The 24,630-nt window shown below is 37.4% G+C and overlaps 1 protein-coding gene across 5 annotated transcripts in view; it reads left to right on the top strand.

Annotated features, from left to right (window-relative positions):
• Window positions 1–11,591, top strand: part of LOC148032054 (ARM repeat superfamily protein) — a 176,847-nt gene extending 165,256 nt beyond the window's left edge. For 2 of the 5 annotated variants that reach the window (XM_087682673.1, XM_087682672.1), the window contains 3 exons: window positions 9,119–9,237; window positions 9,358–9,556; window positions 10,471–11,585. In XM_087682673.1, the coding sequence (XP_087538799.1) occupies window positions 9,119–9,237; window positions 9,358–9,556; window positions 10,471–10,549 (397 nt within the window). In that variant the 3' untranslated portion in view covers window positions 10,550–11,585. Of the gene's footprint in view, window positions 1–9,118; window positions 9,238–9,357; window positions 9,557–10,470 lie in introns of all 5 variants that reach the window. The other 3 variants (XM_087682674.1, XM_087682676.1, XM_087682675.1) reach the window with 3 other exon arrangements.
• The last annotated feature ends 13,039 nt before the right edge of the window (window positions 11,592–24,630 follow it).

Below are 24,630 nucleotides of genomic sequence, written 5' to 3'. Positions count from 1 at the left end.
TTACACAAGGTTTACTTGGACAACAATTATGCTTGTGAAATAGAGGGTGTAGACACCATTCACTTAGCCCTTGAAAATGGCCAAGAGCTGATTTTGCATTATGTTAAATATGTACCTGGCATAAAGAAAAGTCTACTATCAGTTGGGCAACTCGATGCAAGTGGATATTTTACTATCTTTGGTGGTGGATCTTGAAAGATCCACAAGGGCTCTATGCTGATTGTTAAATGCAACAAAAAGGGGACTCTATATTATTTGCATTGTAAAGCATTACTTTACAAGTTTTTGGATGTGCTTGACGTTCATTCACAGATGGAACTTTGGCACAAAAGACTTGGCCATATGAGCCAGAAAGGCCTTTAAGTTCTCTCTTCTCCAAAGAGATTTAATGTAAAAGGCTCTGATCTCGACTTTTGTAATGATTGCATATATGGAAATCATGTGAAGTCTCCTTATTACTCTGGTGTTGTTAAGAAGTCCAATGCTCTTGACTTAGTACATTCAGATGTGTGCACTATGCCTGTTAATTCACATGGGGGTACACGGTACTTTGTTACTTTTATTGATGATTTCAGTAGAAAGTCATGGGTGTATGTATTAAAGAGCAAAAAGGAAGTCTTAGATGCTTTTAAAAAGTTTCATGCTTTTGTTACCACACAGAAAGGGCTTAAGTTAAAAGTTATAAGAACGGATAATGGGGGCGAGTATACTTCTAATGATTTCAAAAGGTTTTGTAAGATGCATGGCATTGAGAGGGAGTTGAGAGTCCCTTACAATCCTGCATCAAATGGCGTGGCTAAAAGATATAATCGCACACTTTGTGAGAGAGTCGAATGCATATTGTCCATAGCTACTCTCCCGCAGTAGTTTTGGGGAGAGACTCTTAAAACTGTAGTTCATGTGTGCAATTGCTCTCCCAATCATACATTGGAAAATGTCATTCCTAAAGAGGTTTGGTTTGGCAAACTTGCTTCATATGACCATTTGCATTTCTTTGGTTGTGATGCTTTTGTGCATATTCCTGTAAATCAAAGGACTAAACTAGACGTGAAATCCATCGAGGGCATCTTCATGGGATATGGAGATGAGAGAGAGATGGGATATAGAGTTTGTGTTTCTCGGGATAGGAAGATAGTATACAGCCGAGATGCAGTATTTAATGAGGCAAAGTTGCTGAAAAATGCTACACATGGTGACCTTGACAAGAAGAAGGTCAAATTTCAGCATGAACAGCTAGTCATTCAGCAACCATTAGCTGAAGATTCTATCCCTTTTGATACTGAAAATGATCAGCAACCTATCGTGCTATAGCCAGAAGATATTGGACAGTAAATTGATGTGCATGATGAAATAGGACAGCAACAAGAACATGCTGAAAACAGATTATAGCAGCAAAAGAATGCTAAAAACCAGCCACTAGGTGATGGTGTGCACATACTTGAGGATGTAGCCCATTGCCTATCAATACAAATCATTGGGTAAGAAATTCTACACGTGTCAGAAGGCAACCACAGAGGTTTCAGCCATCTTTGGATTTCATTTTGTAGATTGATGAAGGTGAGCCTTTGACATTTAAAGAGGTATAGTCATGCGAAAACAAGAGAAAGTGGGAGCTTGCTATGCAAGAAGAGATGAAGTCTTTGTATGCGAATAACACATGGGAGCTTGTATCTTTATCCAAGGATAGGAAAGCTATTCCTAATAAATGGGTTTATAAGGTGAAATGTATTGATTGGAAGCCCAAATACAAGGCACGTTTGGTTGCTAAGGGCTATATACAAAAGAAAGGCATAGACTTCCGGGAGGTTTTTTCACCAATGGTAAAGATGACTACGCTCTGTGTTTTGTTTGCTCTCACTACATCCTTGGATTTAGAGTTGGATCAGATGGATGTAAAGACTGCTTTTCTTCATGGTGACTTGGATGAAGAGCTGTACATGAAACAGCCCAAAGGCTTTGCTATTCCAGGGAAAGAGCATTTAGTTTGTAAGTTGAAACACAACTTATATGGGCTGAAACAAGCCCCTAAACAGTGGTATAAAAAGTTGATACTTTTATGCTTAGCCATGGATTCAAATGCAGCCATGTAGATCACTGCTTATACACTAAGAAGGCTAATAATGGAAGCCTTATTGTGTTGGTTTTATATGTGGATGACATGCCGATTGCAAGAAAGCATAAGAGTACTTTACATACTCTTAAAAAGCAACCGAGTTCAGCCTTCTCAATGAAAGATTTGGGAGCAGCTGAATACATATTGGGCATACGCATTAAAAGAGATAGAGGGCAGCACTTGTTGTTTCTCTCACAAGGCAAGTACATGGGCAAAGTACTTGACAGATTTAATATGGCTAATGCTAAGCCTCTTGGCATACCTTTACCACCATATACAAAGCTTAGCAAAGCTAATTGCCCAAACGATAATGCAGCTACTACTGCGATGAAAGGCATACCTTATACATCAACCTGTGGTTCTTTCATGTATGCCATGGTTGCAACTTGTCCAAACATTGCTCATACAGTGGGAGCTATTAGTAGATTTATGTCTAATCATGGCAAACCGCATTGGGAATCAGTGAAATGTATCTTTAGATACTTAAAAGGTACACAAGACAAGTGTATATGCTATGGAAAGGGTATATTACAATTACAGGGATTTTGTGATTTGGACATGGCAGGAGATCTTGACACTAGAAAGTCTACCAGTGGGTATGTCTTTACTTTGGCTGGTGGAGCTTTTTCTTGGTGTTCAAGGTTGCAGATTTTTGTAGCACTATGTACTCCAGAGATTGAATATATTTCAGCCATAGAAGCTTCTAAAGTGCTTGGTTATGATAGCTATAGTGCATTATGTCTAGCTAAAAATGCCATGTTTCATGCACATACCAAACACACAGATGTTCGATATCATTTTATTCGTTAAGTCTTGGATGATGGCCTTTGTCACACTAAGGTCAAAACCCAAGATAACTCTGTATATGTTCTCATTAAAAGCCTTGCAAAGGCTCAGCATAAGCATTGCATTCGACTAGTGGGAGTTGGATAGTTTAAAGGCATCACTTCGGGCCTTTAAGTGGGAGGTTGTTGGGTGTAAAGCCCCTTTGGGTGTAAACTCCCATTTATCCCGTGTGTATAAGCTTACGGATGTGAATACACCCTTTACTTGTACCCTATCATATAAATACATTTTTATTATTTGTGTATCGTACAACACACTGGTATACTCTAACTTGATTCTCTCAGCTCTCAACTCTATCATTGCTCATTCCAGTCTCCCATTCAGTCAGCATTTCAGCTCAACAACACTTTCATTGCCTTGACATTTACTGTAGCATTCCGAGGCTTCCATTGATAGATATGATCAAGGTGGCCAAGTCAAGGATCCAATTTAGCCTCTAGGCCCAATGCTAGCTTCCAAATACCCCAAGACTCCAGCACTGATTGCATGATGTTTAACCAAGTTGTGAAGTTCAACCTGTTAATATGAATCTTATAACTAAAAGAATTCTTGAGTATAGCAACTAGGGTTGGATACTAAGTAGTGAATAGGGAGGATAGGATGGGGACTAGAGGTCACTTTGGTATGTGAGCCAAAATACCCACCATTCATCAATGAGGTATGTACAGTGCATTCAAAAGTTTGATTTGGTTGATGAGATGTAAGTAGGCCAAGAAGGATGGATAGGCACACTATGAACGTGGGAATGATATCCTTTGTTTGAGTGGCCCGTAGAGTATGTGGAGGCACATCATAAGTAGAACATGGATATCCTTGCGTTTCAATGGCTGTGGTAGAGGACTTTGGAGGATGTAAGGACGATACCCAACACAACCATCCCAAGATAGATAGGCCTGCTCACTTGTGAGATGAAGACGATTGATCAACCATTGTCCCAAATGTGGTATGTCATCCTAAATGGAGAGGTGGCTAACCTCACCAACTAAGTACTTTGCTTGATGTGCAACACTTGTCAGAGCATAGGGAGAAGATTGAGGAGTTTAGTTAGGCGATCTTCTATACACATACTCTACGAATTGTGTACCCGACATCTATCCGGTTCTTGTAGACAATAAGAAGATGAGGGAGAGGATGTGTTTTCCTCCTTATTGAGAGCAGAATGCAGTCTTAGGACCTCCAATGAAGGTGAAGCTTTGGAAGACACCCATACTCCCAAGAAAGAGGTATCTCGTGTTGGGGGTAAAGGCGCATGTGCCTAGCCGCCAGTGTATTACTACACTAACAATACCTGCACCTACACACTGCAAGCGACGAGCGCCCATCACTATCACTTCATTCTTTATTCTTTCAATGACATTTGAATAAAGGGAAGGCTAGTCACATATTGTGACTATTGGAGTTCCCACATGTTGAGTCTCTCTCTCTCTCTTGCTCCATCCGCCATAGCTCACACCTCTCTTACTTCTGCTTGCTCATGCTTCCACATGGGTTTCTCCCTTCAACTGGTATCAAAGCATATTGAGCTCTCATTGCTCAAGGACTTCTCAAGACTTATTGGGGCTATCTCAAGGCAATCTTGAGCCTACATTGAGCTTATTTCAAGGAGTATTTAGCTCAACATTTAGGGCTGGAAATACAAACACGTTTTTTCAGCTATGGCCACTTTCAAGCACTTATGCTTTCATGCTATTTGGGCATTCTATCGGATGTATTGGTGCATGACGTTGAAGCTCTATGCCTGGTTATGCTATTGAATGCATTTGAGCTCTGATTTGAGCTTAAGACATTTGACATTGGCTGTCAATTACTTCATTGGATGCTTCAAAGGTCTATGACCTTACGGGCTTGAAATTTTGATTAGGTTTTATGCTTTTGGCTATGTACTTGATGTATCTTGGATGCTTGGATGCCACTCACATGAGAATTTGAGCTTTGTTCGCTCATTTGGCATCTGACTTTTGTTCCAATGAAAGCCGCGTACTTAACACTTGGATGTTACATTGAGCTTTGGATTTTATTTGTAGTGAGCTTGAGTATGATGTGCCTCATTTTCAGCATGTTGTAATTGCAGACTATTGTATTATTTATGAGAGCAATCTCCTCCATCTGATGCTATTTTGGTCATGGTTTGTGGACAGCTCATTATTTGGTCCATACCTCTTGTTTTCAGCTTGTTTTGGCGGTGGTTTTGGGACTGTTTGCAATTATTACAGCAGCCTGTTTGGTTTGTACTATGCCTCTTTTTCCTGCAGTATGGTTGGTCATTCAAATGATAGTGCCATCTTTAACATTGAAAAGTTGGATGGCAGTAATTATAGCTATTGGAAGACCTAAATTTGACAAGTTTTAGTACAGAAATCTCAGATTAGGCCAATCAAATGTAAAAGCATTAAGCTTGAAGGTCAAGATCAGGATGTATGGGATGACTTAGATGAGCTTTGCAGGTCCACCATTACCATGTCCCTCAACAAGCAGGTTTATTATAATGTTGTCACAGATGGACAGTCTGCATGGGATATTTGGGAGAAAATCCTTAATCTCTTTGATAAGCAGAGCCCTACTTCTCAGATGTATTGACTAAAGCAGCTTATGGACCTTCGTATAAATGACAACATTAGAGCGAGTTTTATGCTACCATTGGCCAGTTGTCATCACAAGGTATTGACTTTAAGGACAATCTTTCACCTTTGTTATTGTTGGTCACACTACCTGAGTCTTGGGACACGTTCCGTATTGCTATGTATGCAAATATGCCCGAGAATGGGTTGAAATTGTATGATGTAGAGGGTACACTCCTAATAGAGGAGATCAATAGGAAGAATGTGGATGCTTCTCCTACCTCTCATACTTTGACTATTTGGGGTCTCCATGATAGTAAGAGCGGAAATGACCGCCATGGTAGAGACTTGCAGAAGTCTCATTTTAAGTCCCGTGGACGTAAATCTAATTTGGCATGCCATTATTGTGGGAAAACATGACATATTAGGCCGTAGTACCATAAAATGCGCAATGACAAGCACAAGGAAAAGGGCAAAGGGAAAGCGCAGGACAAGTTTGATGATCGCAGCATTGTCCTTGCTAAGTCCAGTGTTAAGATCGAAGAGATCAATGTAGTGCAGCAACCTAACTCTCATGATGATTACATACTTGCAACTTCTTCTTTGAATGAGTCACAATTGTTTGATGCCTTGCCTAGTTTTACTTGGTGTTGGTTGATGGATTTAGGGGCTTCCTTTCATGTGACCCCTCATAGAGAGTGGTTCCACTCCTATCGCAGTATGACTGGATCTGTTTGTTTGGGGAATGACTTGGTATTGCAGATAGTTGGTATTGGTGATATTCGGCTATAGTTTGGTTCAGGTAGTATATTTACTTTGCATAATGTTCGACATATACCGGCTCTCACAAAGAGTCTTATCTCTACTGGCACACCAGATGATGAGGGTTATTTTGTTTCCTTTGGGGATTCTTCTTGGAAGATCACCCGTGGAAACCTTGTTTTGGCACGTGGTGCCAAGTTTGGCACATTATATCCCTTGGTTGTATTTGGATACATAGATCATGTTTTATCTGTGGTTGCAGCTCCACATGTATCTCTTTGGCATTGTCACCTTGGTCACATGTCCTTAAAGGGAATGAAAATACTTACTCATTTCCAATATCTTCCACCCCTTGACTATAAGTGTTTTAAGTCATGTGATCATTGTCTGTATGGCAGGCAGGCACGTAGTACGCATAAGAAGTCTGGCACTTTGCGCATGGGTGAGCCTTTGGCTCTTATTCATTCTGATATCTATGGACCTGTGCTCTGTTAGTCGTTAAGGGGGAAAGTACTTTGTCACATTCATTGATGATTATTCACATGAGGTTTGGGGGTGTTGTTTCTTGGATGTCCAAGGTGCAGAAATGCACGGCACTCTCTACTACAAAGGCCGAGTATGTTGCAGCCACTGAGGCTTGCAAGGAGGCTCTCTGGTTAGGCTGTCTGGTGGTAGACCTTGGTATGACTAACGTGGTTTCTATATTGCATTCAGATTCCATGAATGCTATCCAATCAGCCAAGATTCTGGTATTCCATACGAAGATAAAGCACATTGAGGTGCAGTACCACTTTATCATAGAAGTTATTGAGGACAAGTCTGTTGACCTTGTCAAGATCTCATCTAACCAAAATCCTACAAACCTACTCACGAAAAGTATCTCAGCAGAGCATTTTGCCTGTCTTAGGAAGTTGATGGGCATTCAATGAGATGACCTCTATTTCTCTTCTTGTTGTACTCTATATACACATTGTAATTTGTCACTTTTTTTTTTCTTATCTCCTCTTCACTCAAGGCACATTCGCCTTTAAGTGGAAGGTTGTTGGGGGTAAAGACACCTGTGCCTAGGCACCCATGTATTACTACACTAACAGTACATGCACCTGCACATTGCACGCGACGGGCGCCTATCATTGTCACTTCATTCTTTATACTTTCAATAACATTTGAATAAAGGGAAGGCCAGTCACACATTGTGATTGTTGGAGTTCCCACGTCTTGGGTCTCTCTCTCTTGCTCCATCTGCCATAGTTCACACCTCTCTTGCTTCCGCTTGCTCATGCTTCCACATGGGCTTCTCCCTTCATCTCAGCCATTCTATATTGGTTATGTGTCACTCGTGCAAACCAAGCCTTCAATAGCTGCAAGCTACTCTTTAGAACAACATGATACCATATGAAGACATGTTAGGGTTTGCATAGAGAAAACACGATTTGCGAACATGACTAAAACACAAGAAACTTAGCCAAAAACACTCAACTCCAAATGCAAGAGAGGGAAGAAGAGTATCTAATGAATGAATTCTGCAAATGAATGTGTAGAAGATGACACGGATGTGATGCTCAAGGAGCACCCATTAACTTTTGTGAGCAGGCTGAGGGTGAGTGACCAACTGATCCTGAGTGCAGCAATACCATGAAATCTGATGTAGATGCAATAGACTGGCGCTGAGAGTGATGTCATACAGCAGCCAAGGGTAAGGCAATGAAGAGAGTGACTGAAAAACTGATGAAGATGATGCAGAGACTGATCATGAGGAGCTGTAAACTGCAAGACACAGATCTGTAGATGTCAGAATCAGCAGTCAGGACAATAAGCAGCAAAAGGCAGTAGTGATATGCCATTTGGCAGCTGGAGCCTGGATGTGAGTTTGCCTGCAGGTGTTCAGGGTGAAATGCAGCCATGTGATAGGTCATCGCAGCTGGAACAGGGGGGGAAAACCTGGAAAAACACAGTAGGAGGAGGAGTTGGGGGATGATCTGTCAGACAAAATACATCAGGTGTTGCCACGTGAAAGTTGGCTTTGGACGAGACTACAAACAGGTGGACAGCAGCCAGTATACTGGTGTAGATGGCTGGCAGCATGGGCAGCACCTCCAGATGATGGTAGATGTGAGATAGACTGATAATGGCAGCAATTGTGAGTTAAATGGAATGAATGGGGTGCAAAAGGATGAAGAGTGTTGTGCAGAGTCCCTTCTATAGAACTAGTTGGACCCAAAAAAAGTCTCATGTCTCCTACAAAATGGCTAAAATGCCTTTTTGGGGCTATTTTAATGAGATGAAAAATGTCATAAAATATGATAGTTTAGGAGGCACATTTTGGTTGCTCAAAGGGCGCATTCATAGATATCGTTGGGGAAGAAATGGGAGAGCTTTTGAGCTGGTTTGGGGTTTCATTACTTGGGGTGTCTGTTGTTTCATTCCACATTTCTGATTCAGGGGATTGGTAGAGAGAATGATCTCAATTCAGACTGAGGTAAATCTTGTTAATGCCTCACAAATGTGAAATCCAAGATGGAAATCACCTAACTGCTTGATATGGTATGCAATACCTGAGATAAAGTTTGATACAAGTCACAAATTTCCATGGGGATCTTTGAAATTTCATTTTTTGCATCAGAATAAACAGTGGAGCTTTAGGTGGCTGGGCTTATGATTAAGAATACTTGTCAAAACCTTATCAAACGTGAGGTGGCTGTGATTGTTAAAAGTATATCAGTAAAGCATAATAGCACTTTATTACATTGATAGATCAATCATCAAGGTGAGTTGGTACATGCCAATGGTGGATAAAAGCTCCTCGGACCATATTGATTGATGCTTTGTTTGGATGCAGATGGGAGCAATCATCAGAAAGCTTACCTCCAATAAGAGTCAGTAAAGTAGCTACTCCAGTTTTGGTAGCTCGTTGTGACTTCATTCTTAAGCAGTTTTCCAGGGATTCAAATGATTATGGTAATCTTGTGCATCAAAAGAATTTCCAATGTTTCTAGAATCTCTGTTGTTTAAGATATGGATCACATTAACTATATACTTCAGATAATTTAAGCTGAAAGGAATGACTGTGACAAACAGGTGATACTCCTTTGCCAACAATTAGGCTTGATGAGCTGATATTAGTTCTCAAAGAACTGGCAAGGCTGACGTTACATCCTGAAAGCACCATGGGCATAAAAATTCCCATTCTTGATGGTTTGCCAGAGCAGAGACAATACAGGAAGCATGCTCACCTTACAATGCTGTATGGCTCACTCTGTGAGCTGGTAATTGCAAGGTACTCTTTTTAACTCGTTCCTGACTTGAGAAGCAGCAGTACATCAGTTCTGTATGTCCAAAACTGCTCTATCACAGACAATTAGAGAACGCTGAGGTATCATCAGTAGGATGTCCCAACTAGCTAATAGAACAACTTTAACTTCCCACATGACTTGCAGCAATCTGTTTTTAGGCAAGGTTGCAGGCCTTTCTTAGAATTGTAGGGTGTTCTTGAATCCAGTAGTCCCCAACATCAGGAATTGGTGATGGTTCCAAGGAGATTCTAAAGTGCTGTTTGTCTTTTGTAAAAATGTGGAAGGTGAACTGGAAAGCATGCCAAGCTGCTGCCCCAACCTTTCTTCTTTAATCTATGCATGGCCTCAAAAGGCTGCACTTCCTTGCTTGCCTTCAGGGTCAACATGCTTCCAATTCTTTGCATTTTTTTATCTCTATGGCTAGGATGCTCCAAATCCCATGTGCCCCCTTCTGTTTGCTCAAGGATCAAGATTTCAAACTGTTTTGCCTGGTCTTTTGGAAGGCAATTCAGTCTGACAGACCAGATGAAAGTTCGATCTGATGTGCCAATTGTCATGGTTTTTCTTACATAGTCTAATATTTGTTGGACATCTATTTTCTGTCAGGACGTGTACTTGTCTGGGTGCCAATTGTCATGGTTTTTCTTACATAGTCTTATATTATTTGGACATCTATTTTCTGTCAAGACGTGTGTACTTGTCTGGGTGTCTGTCTGTCTGTGAGTTGGCATCTGTGGACATTTGGTGCCTTCGCATGCTCAAATAAGAGTTGGAGTTCAACAATGTAATAGCTACTGAATACTGTTTATTGTTCCATTTCCTTGTTATGCCTATTTTTATATGCATTTGACAACGGCTCTTCGGATCTGAAGTACTGAGTTTTCCTTATTATATGCAGGGAAGTCAGGATTCGTGAATTGCTACTCGTTTTGCTGCGACTCGTTGATTTAGAACTTTTCAGATCACAGAATGTATAGGAAGCAATCCTTGTTTTTCCACACATACTATTTTACTTGCAGAGGGTCTGTCAATCGTGTGATATGTCTTGTACCTAAGTGGGCGCATCCAAGCGTGCAACAAATTCAGCACACTATCATGTAAAATATGTTGCTGCCCAAAGTGCCTGTTTTGGAGCAATGGCCCTCACTATCTCAGGTTTTTTGCTGAAAAGGAGCGTACAAAAGGCTCATCTCAAGTCAGCGGATTTCCTTGTTTTGTCGGACCACGGAGCCAAATCGGATGCCCGCCTTTACAGCTACTTGAGAATTCTTGTGATTCTCGCATTTGTACAATATGGAAGACCTTAGCTCCTGAAGAAGTCTGTCTTTCTTGTAATTGTCACGGTTATGCAATATGGAAGGTATCCAACTCACTCTTGTCGCGTGCGTGCGTCCCCTGGTCACTGCAGCATGCCCTGCCAACACTAAAACTTGTCGTCGAAGACTCGCCGTCTTTGCCTGTAAGACCACTGGGGCATCGGGTACAGTTAAATATTCTGGGAAAGAGTATCATTACCATCCATTACAAAGGAATCATGAAACGTATAATCAAAGTAAACCGCTTTTGGAAACTCGCAGGGATCCAAGACATTTGACATTTTTCACTACCGTATTCACAACTATGTTCGAGATATCATAAAGCAAAATATAAATGCTATACAAAAAAGGTCAAAGTCCCTAAGAAACCTCCCTTGTTTTGAGCTTTCTCATTTCCTTCTTTGTCTACACTTCCCCAAACACTAGAAAGCTTTGGGATCAGCCTTGATAGAAACTAGGGATATGTTTTGAAATTACAATTGATACTTGTGGACAATGCACATAATTGAAACTATAGCATGAGCAACATAAATGAACTAGGAAGCTAATGACAAACCAACAAGAAGTTAGCCAACAATAGTTAGAGCCTAGCCATATCTCAACATGGCTCTGATCCATGACAACAATCATGGTTCTATAATTTCTTAAACCATGGTCTATGAAAAACTTGATAGAACATGTTCAGATAGGTAGAAAGAATAAGAAATGGAAGATAACAATTGAAAGCAAATTTACAAGATGACTCAAAACCAGAGTTGTGTTGTGTTGAACAAAGAGCCAAGTACACATGCTTATATGGATTTTTTGTTGCTCTCTCGATTCCTTTGCTTATGGGTTCTTCCTTCTCTCGTAACATTATATCTATAGACCTTGCTCATGGGCTCTTGATAGATGCCATGCTCTCAACATGTAGAACAATTATCTACAAATGTAGAGAACTATGGAAATTCTAGTTTTATCCTCATTAATTCCACCATGGCAAAATGCCTATCCATGTGGCCAAATTTTACTCTCTTTTTTAGAACCTTCTTTTGGAACTAGAAACTTGGCACATCAATAATATATGTTGGTCCTCATTGGTTTATCTTACTAGTTATAATGCTTTCCTTTTGTTATTTTGGCAAAGCTACAACCACCACAAATGTGGAAAGATTGTACACTTATGAAATCAAAATGTTATATATCACAAAAGAAGTCATTACATGAAGTTGTGACACTTCACATTTCATAATGAGCCAAATATACATTAAATTAGGCTACATATGGTTGTGGTATGATGAGGATCATGATTATAATTACTTCGTTTACTTATGGGAAAAATTATGGAGTTATATTAAAGATTAAAAAAACTTAAAAAACAAGGATATTGAAAGCAATGTCTCTCTACCTCTCTTTATCACCCTCTCCCCTTTCCCTTTATGTTTCTCTCTTTCCATTCTCTCTTATTCTCATTATTTTCCTATTTCTCTCCCCCTCTCTCTTTATCTCTAATTTTTTCTCTTTTTTCATCTCTCTTCTTTTCACTATCTTTCCTCTCTTTACCTCTCTTCGTTTCTATTTTCCCTTTTTTTCTTCCTTCTCTTTCCCTCTCTATTTCTCTCCCCCTCTCCTCTTTCTCTCTCTTTCCCTTTATTTGTTTCCTCTCTCTTTGTTTCTCCTCCCCCCCCCCCCCCCCCCTTTGATGTAGTCATTAAACATTATCACAAATACAATAAAGCTAGTGTATAAATAACAACCTTGAGTATCATAGAATCTAAGGTATTTGAAGCTTTCTTTCTATTAGTCATTATTACTAGTGTAAGATAGTCTATGAGGGCTTGCATTTTAAACATGCCATTATAGGGCTTGCAATGGTTTTTCATTATATGACACTTGAACTTGTAGTGTGCAATCAATTTCATTAGCATCTTTACTTCATGGGTGGATCAAATATAAGAAAAAGGATGTCTTCCTATTAACCTATTTATCTATTCCTTTCTCTTTGTGCTAGTATGAAAAGCATTTAAAAACATTTACTTTGTTCTTAGAACCAATCTCATGTTGAATTTTGGAGGTTCTTGTATATTTATCCAGTCGTAATATGAGAGAGAGAGAGATGATTTTTGCCCTATCAACATGGGTTAACTTGGTTTAGAAGTTTGGACTTTATTGATCATGTTGAAGGTTATATTCATCATGAGATTCTTTAAAGCATGCAACAAGAACAACCTTATAGTCAACTCATGAATGCTAGAATCGACACATGATTACATGCCCACAATCTGAGGTTGATCAAAGAATGCCTACAAAAGAACAACCTTCAAAAAGGGTTGTCTTGACAACCTTCATCAGTGGGATTCAAGATGAGCAATTGTACTAGGCAATAGCTAGCAATACTAGTTAAGATAGAAGTGATCCACATATAGTTTTTTATGAGGTTATACATGTTGATTACCTACATAAAGAGAGAACTAGGGACAATCAAAGCATAACATCCAATAGCACAAGCCAAATAGAGAGAAGGGTTGAGAAATGGCTTATTGTCTAACAAGAGATGGACACAATCTATCTAATGCATAGACTATGGTGAAAACCACTTGCCATCTAAATGCCATGAACCTAGGACTATACAAGTTTGCACTAACTGTGGCAAAATATAGACCTGATGTAGTCCCAAGTTGATTGCGTTACCCTAGTAACCTTACCATATAAATAGGCCTACCATTTGTGGATTCAGAGGATCAATGATATCTATTCAAAGGCTTGTGTGGTTTGCACCCATCTTCTCATGCTTTGGTATATGAATTCCAAGGCCTGTGTCTCCATTCATTGAGTTCATGTATGGTCGCTTCTCTTGTGCGTTTCATTCAGCGTGCAGAAGGTGGTCTCATTCTCACGTGGTAGCAGACGACCAAGCTCTTGGTCGAGATAATTTCTTGTTGTTGTTCCTATCGTGACAAAGTTGCTACATGCTGGTTACAGTGCTCCAGGGGGTGAATTTCTATGTTTTGCTGCTCCAAGCCTTTGTCTGGTGTGGCCGATCGTTATCCTAGCTGGGCGACCTGCGAGACGACCTGGTTCTCAGCTCATGACACTATTGTTTGTCGTGTGCTTCCAGCCCTTGTAGCTTCGCTCATGCAGTTGCTGCTGCTATTCTCGAGCTTTGCCTAACTACTAATTCAAGCTCGTTGACTTCGTGCTTGGACTCTTACTGCCGTCGGCTACTTGATTTGTCCTTCCATGAACCTTGCCTTTTCATGGCCAATGGTAAATCGCATCTTATTCTCGCTTCATGCCTGTCGACTGTACTGCTTAGCCACTACACTCACTTCTTTCTGATCCTTCCTCGTGTATTCTTTTAAGCTTCAGGCTTGAACTACTGAACCTTTAATTGTGGGCTTATTGATCGTAACGTAAGTGCTCCAAGTACTCTCTCATTCCCGTGCTTCCGTTTTATCTTCATTTCATCATTGAATGGATCCTCTGTTTTCCAATCAATACTAATGAGAATTTATCTTCATTTCGTCATTGAATGGATCCTTTGTTTTCCAATCAATACTAATGAGAAACTCTAAGGCTCTAATTATCCAACTTGTAGTTATGAAAGCTTCGTTGTGCAAAAGTACCTATCAATCTCCTCTTCCATGTGATTAGGACAAAGATAACTTTAAGTAATTCTCAATTGAAATACAAATGATGTCTAAGCATATTTTCAATGCTTCTAGAGGTCACCTCCTAGGGGATATCTTTGAAGATGTGGGAAATGCTCCAACTTATGTGCGAGGCTTCATCAATCATGTGAGCTTCCACACTGTATGATCAGCTTCAAACCACACGATTTGAGCATATTGATACTATTTAGTCATTTTTCATTCAAGTGAACTAGATTTAGGAGTGTCAATCCTACCCAAAGCTCATTTGGTATGATTGTGCAATGCAAGTTGCCTCACAAGTATGATGCTATGGTAAAAGCCTTACGAGCTCAAAAATTGATGACTTTAGTATTTGACCTCTACGTTATTGGAGAATGAGTATATACTTAGGTTATAGGGAAGGTTGCCATTTGATTCTAGCAACATCCATTATCAAGCATCGGCTACTCAAGAAAGGGTAACATGATGATGATGATGATGATGATGATGATGAAGGGGGCAATGCTACTTGTGTGGTAAGAAGGGGCATCTTCAAAAGAATGACAAAAAGCCAATAGTTGTGTGGAAGGAGAAGAAGGGGAAGGGCTCCTTTGACGCTTAATCATCCTCAAATTCCAACTCGAATTCTAGTCATCGCATCAAGGTTGTGATCACTAAGGAATCAGTCTTCTAGCCCTAGTGATGACAAAGATCAAGGCTATGGTCACTCAGGAATCAGTCTTCTAGCCCTAGTGGTGTTGTCATCCCAGGGTGGTGGAGGCAACCCACATGTAGCCTCATCCATATTCAAGTGTGGTGGACCTTGAATGTCAGTTTCAATGTGTAGCAATGAATTTTTGTGATTCAAAACTTGGGGTTGGTTTGCCTTTCAATTTCATGATGGAAGATTAGGGTGTTTGCTCCTAGTGTGTTCTCACATAAGGCGGCCCCTTTGGCAAATTTATCGAACATAGGGAATTGATGGTCATAACTCACGGATGTGCTTTCTATGGGTTCAGGCATTGAGATTCAAAAATTCCTATTCTCTGCAATTAGAGATTCAGAATGATCAACAACAACATCTATGTCTTCCGCTTCTTGTGTATCCATGGTCTTAACTGATTGTAATTATTGCATGTACTATGGTGGTATAAGTCTTAGGCAAATCATTGCCATGGTATGGGACATGGTGATAGTTTATAGGGGCCTTTTGTTCCACATAATTGTCTATTTCATTGTACTTTTAACCCATAAATTGACAAATTATGTCAATTTTGTACATTTCACAAGTTTTATGGGCTTGCATTAGGCATTTGGTAGGGAGCTTGAGTGAGTAGTCATATCGCTTTTTTTTTTGTTAGTTTGGTTGTCTTAAGCCTCATTTCTTAGTCTATATATATGGGCCTCCTCTCCACTTTCCCATACATTCATTGCTTGTTTGCATCCTATGGAGAGAGGGAGACTGGAGGCAGTCATCAGTCATAGCCCATGTGGTTTGTACTCATTTTCTCATGCTTTGGTATATGGATTCCATGGCCCCTCTCTCCATTAATGAGTTCGCATGTTCTCACTAATACTATTGACTGAGGGGACTAAATGGCATGTTAGCCACTTTCCTATTGTTTAGTCCCTTATATAAAAAAGGCTAGAATGTTTGTTTTTTAGTTTCATTATCGGATAAAGTAATAAGCACTTTCTCATTTGTGTACCAAGGGAGAGAAAGATGTTCCTTACGTCAGAAAAAGTCCTACTTTTCTAGGATATACCATGTTTGAATATTGTGTTTTTCAAATCCATGTTGAAGGAGGCAAGAAGATTTTTAATGCTGAGTGCAGAATCCCGGCTAAAGGCATAATAGGGACATTTGGGAGGGGATCAAATGACATGCATGATGCCAAAATCAATTCATTCCATTGTTGATAACAACTTGCCTAGGGGGAAAGCAGATCCAAAAAGGATCACGTAGGGAGATAAAACTTTCATTTGATGCTGAAGAATGAAAAATCTGCTTTGGACATTAGTGCACTATACAAACCCCCTAAAATCACAACCCTAAAAAGGCAATACTTGTCACTCTATAGATTGGAAAGAGGTGAGACTTATCATCAAAACAACCAAAGAACTTTAGCTTATTTTTGGCATCAAATTTCTTAAAATCGTAATTAATGACATGAGACTTGAAGGAATGCCATTTTTTAATTAGACCTTGGTGGATAACTCAATTTTCCTTGGATAATCGACCCAAAAGAATCAATGTGAAGTAGACTATGTTAAGGTTCATCTCAATTTGATAGAAATTCATAAATAATGCAATAAGTGTTGAGTAACTAGAGTCATTCTATGCATTAATAAGCAATTGCATTGCAATAATTCCTCATTTCGGTCTCCAACCCCAAAAAGGCTTTTTTGTATTATTTGGTATTTACTAGTGTCCAAGCACCACCCAATGCAATCCAATGTCTCATGTGCCTATAAATAGGGCATGGGCATTATAGTCACATCCATCTCATTCATGTTTAGTAGTTCTTTCACCTCTCGACACTCTCCACTATTTCCCACGCCTTGAGACGAAGGACATCTTAGTTTATGAAGGATCTACATGTTAGCTCTACTAGTGGTACCACATCTCATGATCTCTCAAGCAGCACTATCACTTTGTGTTCTCATCATTTGTCTTGAGGTGAGGTGTTTTGCTACCATTTGCCCTACATTTGGAGCTATTACAACAATCACCCTATTGGTTGATATCATCATCATCCTCCTCAAGCTTGTTTTTTGCTACTAGATGGCCTCTTACAATCTCAAGAGACATCTATAGTTATTGGAAACTTCATAGATGATTAGATTCTTTGTGTTTTTGCTTATTACAACTATCACACACCATTCCATATATGACAACTCCTAAGAACTTTGTTTCACTCCTACTATTATCCATCATCTTCTAATGTCCAATTATTCAGAGGACAATGTCTTGCTCCCTCCACAAAGCATCTCCATCCATAGGTGTTGCTACTTGATCAAGTAGGATAGCAAAATCATCTCCAAGATTTGGTCACTCCCAAGTTACATTCAACCTAAGGCTCGCTCCAAGGTCAACTTCATTGTATCACTATTTAGCATGATTCAGTGTTCATTTTTCTTCATTATTTTGTGTTTATGAGTTTTCTTTGTCACAATGTTTGTCATACATTTTGTGTTTCTCCCCTCAAACTCTACCATTTATCAACATGGTATTAGAGTAGATGTACTGTGAGAACCAAAGATCCTCTTTGGCAATGAAGGTGAACAAAGATTGCAAGATTGGCAACATTCTCAAATTCCTGATTTTCTTATTTTCAATGTGCTGACTATGAGAATATCGTCATTATTCAACTCATGAACATCGAATAGTAAGAGGATGAAAGCATGAGAGATTATGTCTCTCACCATTATAGTGCAAGACTTGTGACTTCTCTAAAGACAGAAGCACAGACCATTGGGTGCACCTATTGCCACAAGACTTGTCACTCCACCAAAACTTGTCATCATCAACCTTTGTAGTATACACCACCAAAGTATATGCATCTACCCTCATTATTCTAGGCAACAAAGTTCATTCTACATCACTATCACAATTTTTACTTAAGGCAATAAAATGCATAGGACATTCACAAGCTCTTGTCGAGCAAAAGGAGTCTCTTAGACCTCAAGAGGTGATAAGTCCTTCTTAAGACCACCACCACAAGCTATAGAGTTTTTCACCATCTACTTTTCGGTTTATTGCTACCACAACCCTTGACTTCATAATCCAATCCACCAAGAAACAAGGGCTATTAGATACTACTCATCATGTAGTCCTTCGCACACCCTTGACAAAAAGCTTTTTCATTTTTCATCTACCCTTGGATGGGGTGGTTGGCTTTAAGCTACCCTCTCACCTCTTTATTACCCAACAAAACTAAAGCTTCTATCCAAATCATAGCCTTGAATATTTCAACCATGACTTAGTGGCTATGCCTTCATATTTTGAGCATATGGAGCTAGTGGCTTCTCTCTCAAGTTTTAATTTTTGGGCATCCACAACTATAATCTTATCTATAGTCCTTCCATATAGGTGTCTTTCAAGTTGAATCCTTGGATGACAATTGTCTCTTTCATCATGTACTAATTTTCCTCTACATATTCTATCTTGGGAAAAATGAAGCATGTCTCTTTCCCCTCCTCATAGGGCATATTTTTGAGCCTGAGAGGGGATGTTGAGCAACCAATGTCATTCAATGTATTAACAAGTAATTCTATTGCATTAATTTCCCATTTTGGTCTCCATTTACATCCATAAAAAGGCTTTGTTTGCATTACATGGTATATATTGGTATCTGGGTGCCACGTGAGACAACCTAGGTGCCAACTTAGATGGTTCTCACGTGCCTATAAATAAGGCATGGGCATTATATTCATACCCATACCATTTATTCTTCATCAATTATTTCACCACTTAGCACTCTCTACTACTGCTCACACTCGAAGATGGAGGAAATCTTGGTTCTTAGAGGATCTACATGTGTTGCTAGCATTGGAGCCCTAATTCCATCATCTCTCATCCTGTGTCTCTAGCGAATAGACTTATCTGACCAATTGATCCAACTTCCTCCTTATGTTGGTGATGGCATTCTCTCTTTTGTCAACCTATTCTAATATGACACAACTATGCATTTGGTGTCTAGAATAGCCACCCAACTCCTAACCTTCATCACATTGCATTATTACCCTCCTATTTTCTCGTCATTCAACTTGAGGTGACCTATTGTGCAACCATTGTCATGTGTCCGGAGATTTAACAACATTGTCTTGTTATTTAACATCATCATCATCCTCAACCTTGTGTTTTGGTTTATGGTCCCCTACATCCTAACAACACATCTACAGCTACTTGCGACTTCATACTAATCATATTCTTTGCATTTTTGCTAGTTATATTTGTCACACAACACTCCATCTTTGGCAACACCTGAGGAAGGACCTCAAAGCAAGAGATTTCTAGTATATTACAAAGAGGAACAAATTATAGTTCGTAGATTTTGCAAATGTTTATGTGTATTTCATAGAGCTCTTTTTTAAAGATAATAAGTTAACATAATCGTTTACTTGACATTCTAATTCAGTTCTTTTTTTGTTCACTAAAGTATCTATGCTTTTATCCTCTATGAATAGAGATGAATTCATCTTTGTGTGTGCAAGTCAAGTCAAGCCTTTTGAATGCAAATCAAGAAATATAAAGTTAATTTAGTCATCTACTTCAATATTCTTGAGGCATCTTACGAGCTCATAATTATTTTGAATATCTTTAGATATAAATATTATTATTAAAATAATATAAAATATAATTATATTTTATTTTAATGTATTCCTATATTATAGAGTTAACAATTGAAATCTAGATTAGTATTTCTTCTTATATTTTTTTGGTTGAAGATGTAAAATAAGTGTAGTGTTATAATAATATGTATATATTATAGTACATATATATATATATATATATATATAATTTTATTAACCTTATTATACATTTAGCACTAGTTCTTGTTAAATTGTTCATCTTTAGTATTGTTAATTTATTTGATTGTATATCTTTAGTATAAATAGTGTTAGATCATTAAATCTAAGATAAGCTTTTCTTTTAGATCAAACTAAACTTTCTTTATTGAATGCTTTGCTATTTTCTTTATAGGGTTCTTCTTCAAAGCAACAAGACCATGTGCAAAACTAAAAGAACAAGGTAAAATTTTAGTTTTATTATTTCTTCCTCATCTCAAATTGGGATTTAGAGATTTCGAAGTCATTTTGGGGATTTTGGCACATTTCAAATGTGATGGTAATATTAAAATATCATGATTCAGTGCACAACAATCTCTATAACTCTATAACAAACTACAAGAAACCTTCTAGTACACAAAACTCATGTTTTGATTGATATTTGTATATTCTTTGCATGTGGACATGAGATATGGATGTAAATAGTTATATAACTTAATATCATATAATTGAGCATAGCAAACCGTGACTTTTGTCATTGGGAAGGTTGGATCCTATCACATAATTTGTTGTATTTTTTAATAAATTTTCTAACTTAAATATTTTTTTAATATCTTATGAGACTATATTTCTGAGTTTTGAGATTCAAAGTTCACTATGTGATCCACTCGGCAACAATAGTATTAGATGGATCAAACTTCCAATCACTTGGCATCATACATGAAGACAAGCACCACAATACAAGGCAAACAATTGCAAACATAAGCTATGGTCATTTTTATCATGCTTTAACACTCTAATTTCAATATTTATTGCATTGGTCTATTTTCTTACCTCCTATTTTTGGGAAGAAAAAAGGATGATCATGAACTACACTCTCATATATTGGCCCAAGATGAGCTATGCAATATCTAAAAGCATTAACTTCTAGATGGACACTCTTGCAACATATTTGTGTCTAGAAAGAGAGAGAGAGATATATATTTTTTTTGCTAGAAAGAGGATGTTGATAATTTTTTTGCTAGAAAGGGGGTGTTCATGCCTCTATTTTTGGCAAAGATGTTTTTCAAAAAACACCTCTCTCTCTCTCTCTCTCTCTCTCTCTCTCTCTCTCTCTCTCTCTCTCTCTCTCTCTCTCTCTCTCTCTCTCTCTCTCTCTCTCTCTCTCTCTCTCTGTGCTAGTATGTTGATGAGTGTAAAGACACTCATACATGTTTGTGTAGCAAGAACACACATGATATAATCTTTAAGCTTTACTTCAAAAAGATTTATTTCTCAAAAAAAAATTAGTTAATTTTTTGTGTATGTATTGGGTTTTGAATGATTATATGGACTACCTAAACTCAAAAATCTCAAATTCACCATATTGTCTATAGTTTAGTCCACAATCCTCATGTAGAACTATTTTCCCCAGTAATGTAACTTTCTATTAGTTCAAAATTTGAGGATGATGTAAAAAAAAATTTATCAATTAATTATATCTATAATGAATATTAGAAATACATTTTATAATTTTTGAATATTTAGTGAGATATTTTAATTCCAAGGTGACCCTAAACCAATATTTCATAGTAGTAAGCATAAATTTGTATTTTCACCAACTTTGGACTTTATTTTGATAACCTTACTTTAGAATTAGCAACCCATCATTAGGAAATTATTTGTAGAAAAATTTTATTTTTATCTCTCTAGATCTCATTTTGAAACGACTATGAATACTTTAAAAGTTTTTACCATAAACCTTCAGAGTATAGCTTTAGATTTCAACCACTTACAAATCTATTTCGCTTATAATCTCTTTTTAAACTTTTTATTTAGAATTATCATCAATGTTAGATTACTCAATACTATGCATCTCTTCTCATGAAAGATATAATGTAGATTTGTTTGTGTGCACCATCATTTTAAGCATATTTTGCTATTTTGGTCATGGTTAGATGCTCTTTTCTTCATCTACACTCAAATTAAAACCTTGATTATACCTTTCAAAGCTCAATTAAATCTTCTGATATTCGGTTAGCATTCTTTCTAGTTTACAAGTGTAGCATGTGATTGATTCTTATTCTTGGTAAACCATCAAATAAGAATTAGATGATTATTCTTTTTAACTTTAACATTCTTCTATGTTGTTGAGAAATATGCAAGATTTTGTTTACATGTTATTATGTTTATTTGTACAAAAGCATCATTTAGGTTCAATTAATGTATTCTTATTTTGAATTTTATTTATTATTTTCATTTATTAATTTACAAGTTAAGTCTTCATTGTAAAAAATATAATTGGTAAGTTTTGGCCTATTATTTTTAGCTTAATCTTAATTTATCCATATATTTTTTAAATTATCCTTATTCATTCTTCCTTTATTACATAAATTTCTATATCATGACTAGCTCAATTAGCATACTCTTTGTACTTTATTTAATAAAAGGTAGTCAATTAATGTATTTTGACTTTGTTTTTATAGATAGCTTACCTATTTGTTTTACATTTTCTTACAAAATTAAATTGATTTTTTAAAAAACTAATTGAATTTAGTACTTTAGATTACTTTGTATCTATAGGCTTTTAGTTTATTTTAGTCATCTTAGGGCATTCTTATGTGAATAGATTGTGTCGAGCAGCATGTATTTTCTAGTCATGGAAGACTGTACATACTTAAACATGTTTATTTGTATGAGTTATAGACCATCTTATCTTTCATGTATATATTTTATAATGTGTTCAACCTATCATTGAAGCTAGCCTTGGTTGAGTAAATTACTGTATTTTCATACTTATGAAGATAATTTTCAAATATATTAAAAGTCTTGTAATACATTTGGACTTGCATGATCTTGGTATATACCAATACTAAATTTGGAGTTCTTCTATATTGTCGAAGACTTTTCACCTTCTATACTTTCATTCTTTAATTGTGTTCTTATATTCCTTTGTTACTTTGGAGTTATTCTATATTGTCGAAGACTTTTCACCTTCTATACTTTCATCCTTTAATTGTGTTCTTATATTCCTTTGTTACTAGTTTATTGTGAATTTAATATTTTAAAAAATTAACCTTCAATAGTACTACTTTATTTGATTAGATCTCTTTAATATAAATAATATTAGAGTATTAAATCCAAGATAAACTTTTCTTTTAAATCAAATTAAGCTTCCTTTCGAAAATGTTTTACTATTTTCATGTAGTCTATTTTTAAAATGTTTCTTAGCTTTCTTTATCAATGCAACAAGATTGTATGCAAAATTGGAGAACAAAATTAGAAGATAGTTTTATTACTTCCTCCTCATTTGAACTTGAAATTCAATGCTTTGAGAGTCATTTTGGAGATTTTAGCACATTCCGAACATAATGGTGATATCAAAACATCACAATTCGGTATACAAAAATCTATGCAACTACTATAGAGTACGCTTCAAGAAACTACTTGATACACAAAACTCATATTTTAATTGATATTTGTATTTCTTCTACGCAGACATGAGATATGGATGTAAATAGTCATGCAACTTTTCATAATGGCGAATGGCTAACTCTTGCTTTCATCATGGAGAGATTAGGCCCTATCATATATTTTATCTATATTCTTTTTGAATTTGCTAGCTTTATTATTTTTTAAATATTTTAAGAGATTATTTTTAAGTTATGTGATGCAACATTTACTATGTGATCCACTTTGCAACAATTATTGAGGTTCGGATTATTGGAAACAATGTGTTTCTTGGCTTGGATCAAGTGTTATCTCTCCCTTTTTCTTATTTTCTTCTTCTAGCTCTTCTTCATATTCTAGGTTCTCTTCTTTGTGAGAAATAGATGTTTCTTGATTGTGGTAGCGCTTCTCCTCTCCCTCCTCTTCATTTTCCATCTCTTCTTCTGGTTTTGGGGCCTCATCCTTGCACAATAAAGTGCTAAAGGATTCCCTATCCAAGATGCTATCACCCTTACATTCTCATCCAAGTCTTAACTTTTCATCTACTGCATCATCTTCTTTATCAAAGGCATCTCGTACCTCAAATGAGGTTGCTAACCTTGCCTCACCTTTAATCTCTACGAGTAGAGGGGTTTCTTGACTCTAGCAATCACACATCTCCTCTCCCTTCTCTATCTTCACTTCCTCTAAAATTAGTTCTTCGTCATCAAGTTAGGCTACAACATGTGGGTACGAGAGCTCCAATCTAGCATCACTTAAATTCCATGCTTCTTCTTTCACAACATAGTACATTTTTTCTTCTTCAGCTTAGTTGACTCCTTGGCATTGATAGTCAATGGGGTAGTCTTCTTAGTAGTATTCCTCTCCTTCAACGTAGTAGTTAGTATTAGTTGTTGGGATATTCTTCAATGTAGAGGTATTCTCCTTTATGGTGGTAGTCAATGGGATATTCTTCAAGGTAGTAGTAAATCTTCTCCTCGGTGGTAGTCGATGGGGGCAATCTTCTTCTAAATATTCTTCTAGCTAATAACCAAGTCCTTGATCTTAGACTTTAAGGCAGTAGCATGTTGTTCGATTAGTTGTTTAGTACTAGTACTCTTTTCCTTCTTTTGGCTTGTAAATGTCTTCAAATATCACTACCTCCTTGCCTTTGTTCTCCTTTGGTTGCTTCTCTTATCTTTCCTTTTTTCT

Source organism: Lygodium microphyllum, chromosome 8, assembly GCF_053477565.2.
Source record: "Lygodium microphyllum isolate KBCC chromosome 8, Lygodium_microphyllum_v1.1.10, whole genome shotgun sequence".
Taxonomy (NCBI): domain Eukaryota; kingdom Viridiplantae; phylum Streptophyta; class Polypodiopsida; order Schizaeales; family Lygodiaceae; genus Lygodium; species Lygodium microphyllum.
This window is presented reverse-complemented; position numbering and strand designations above follow the sequence as displayed.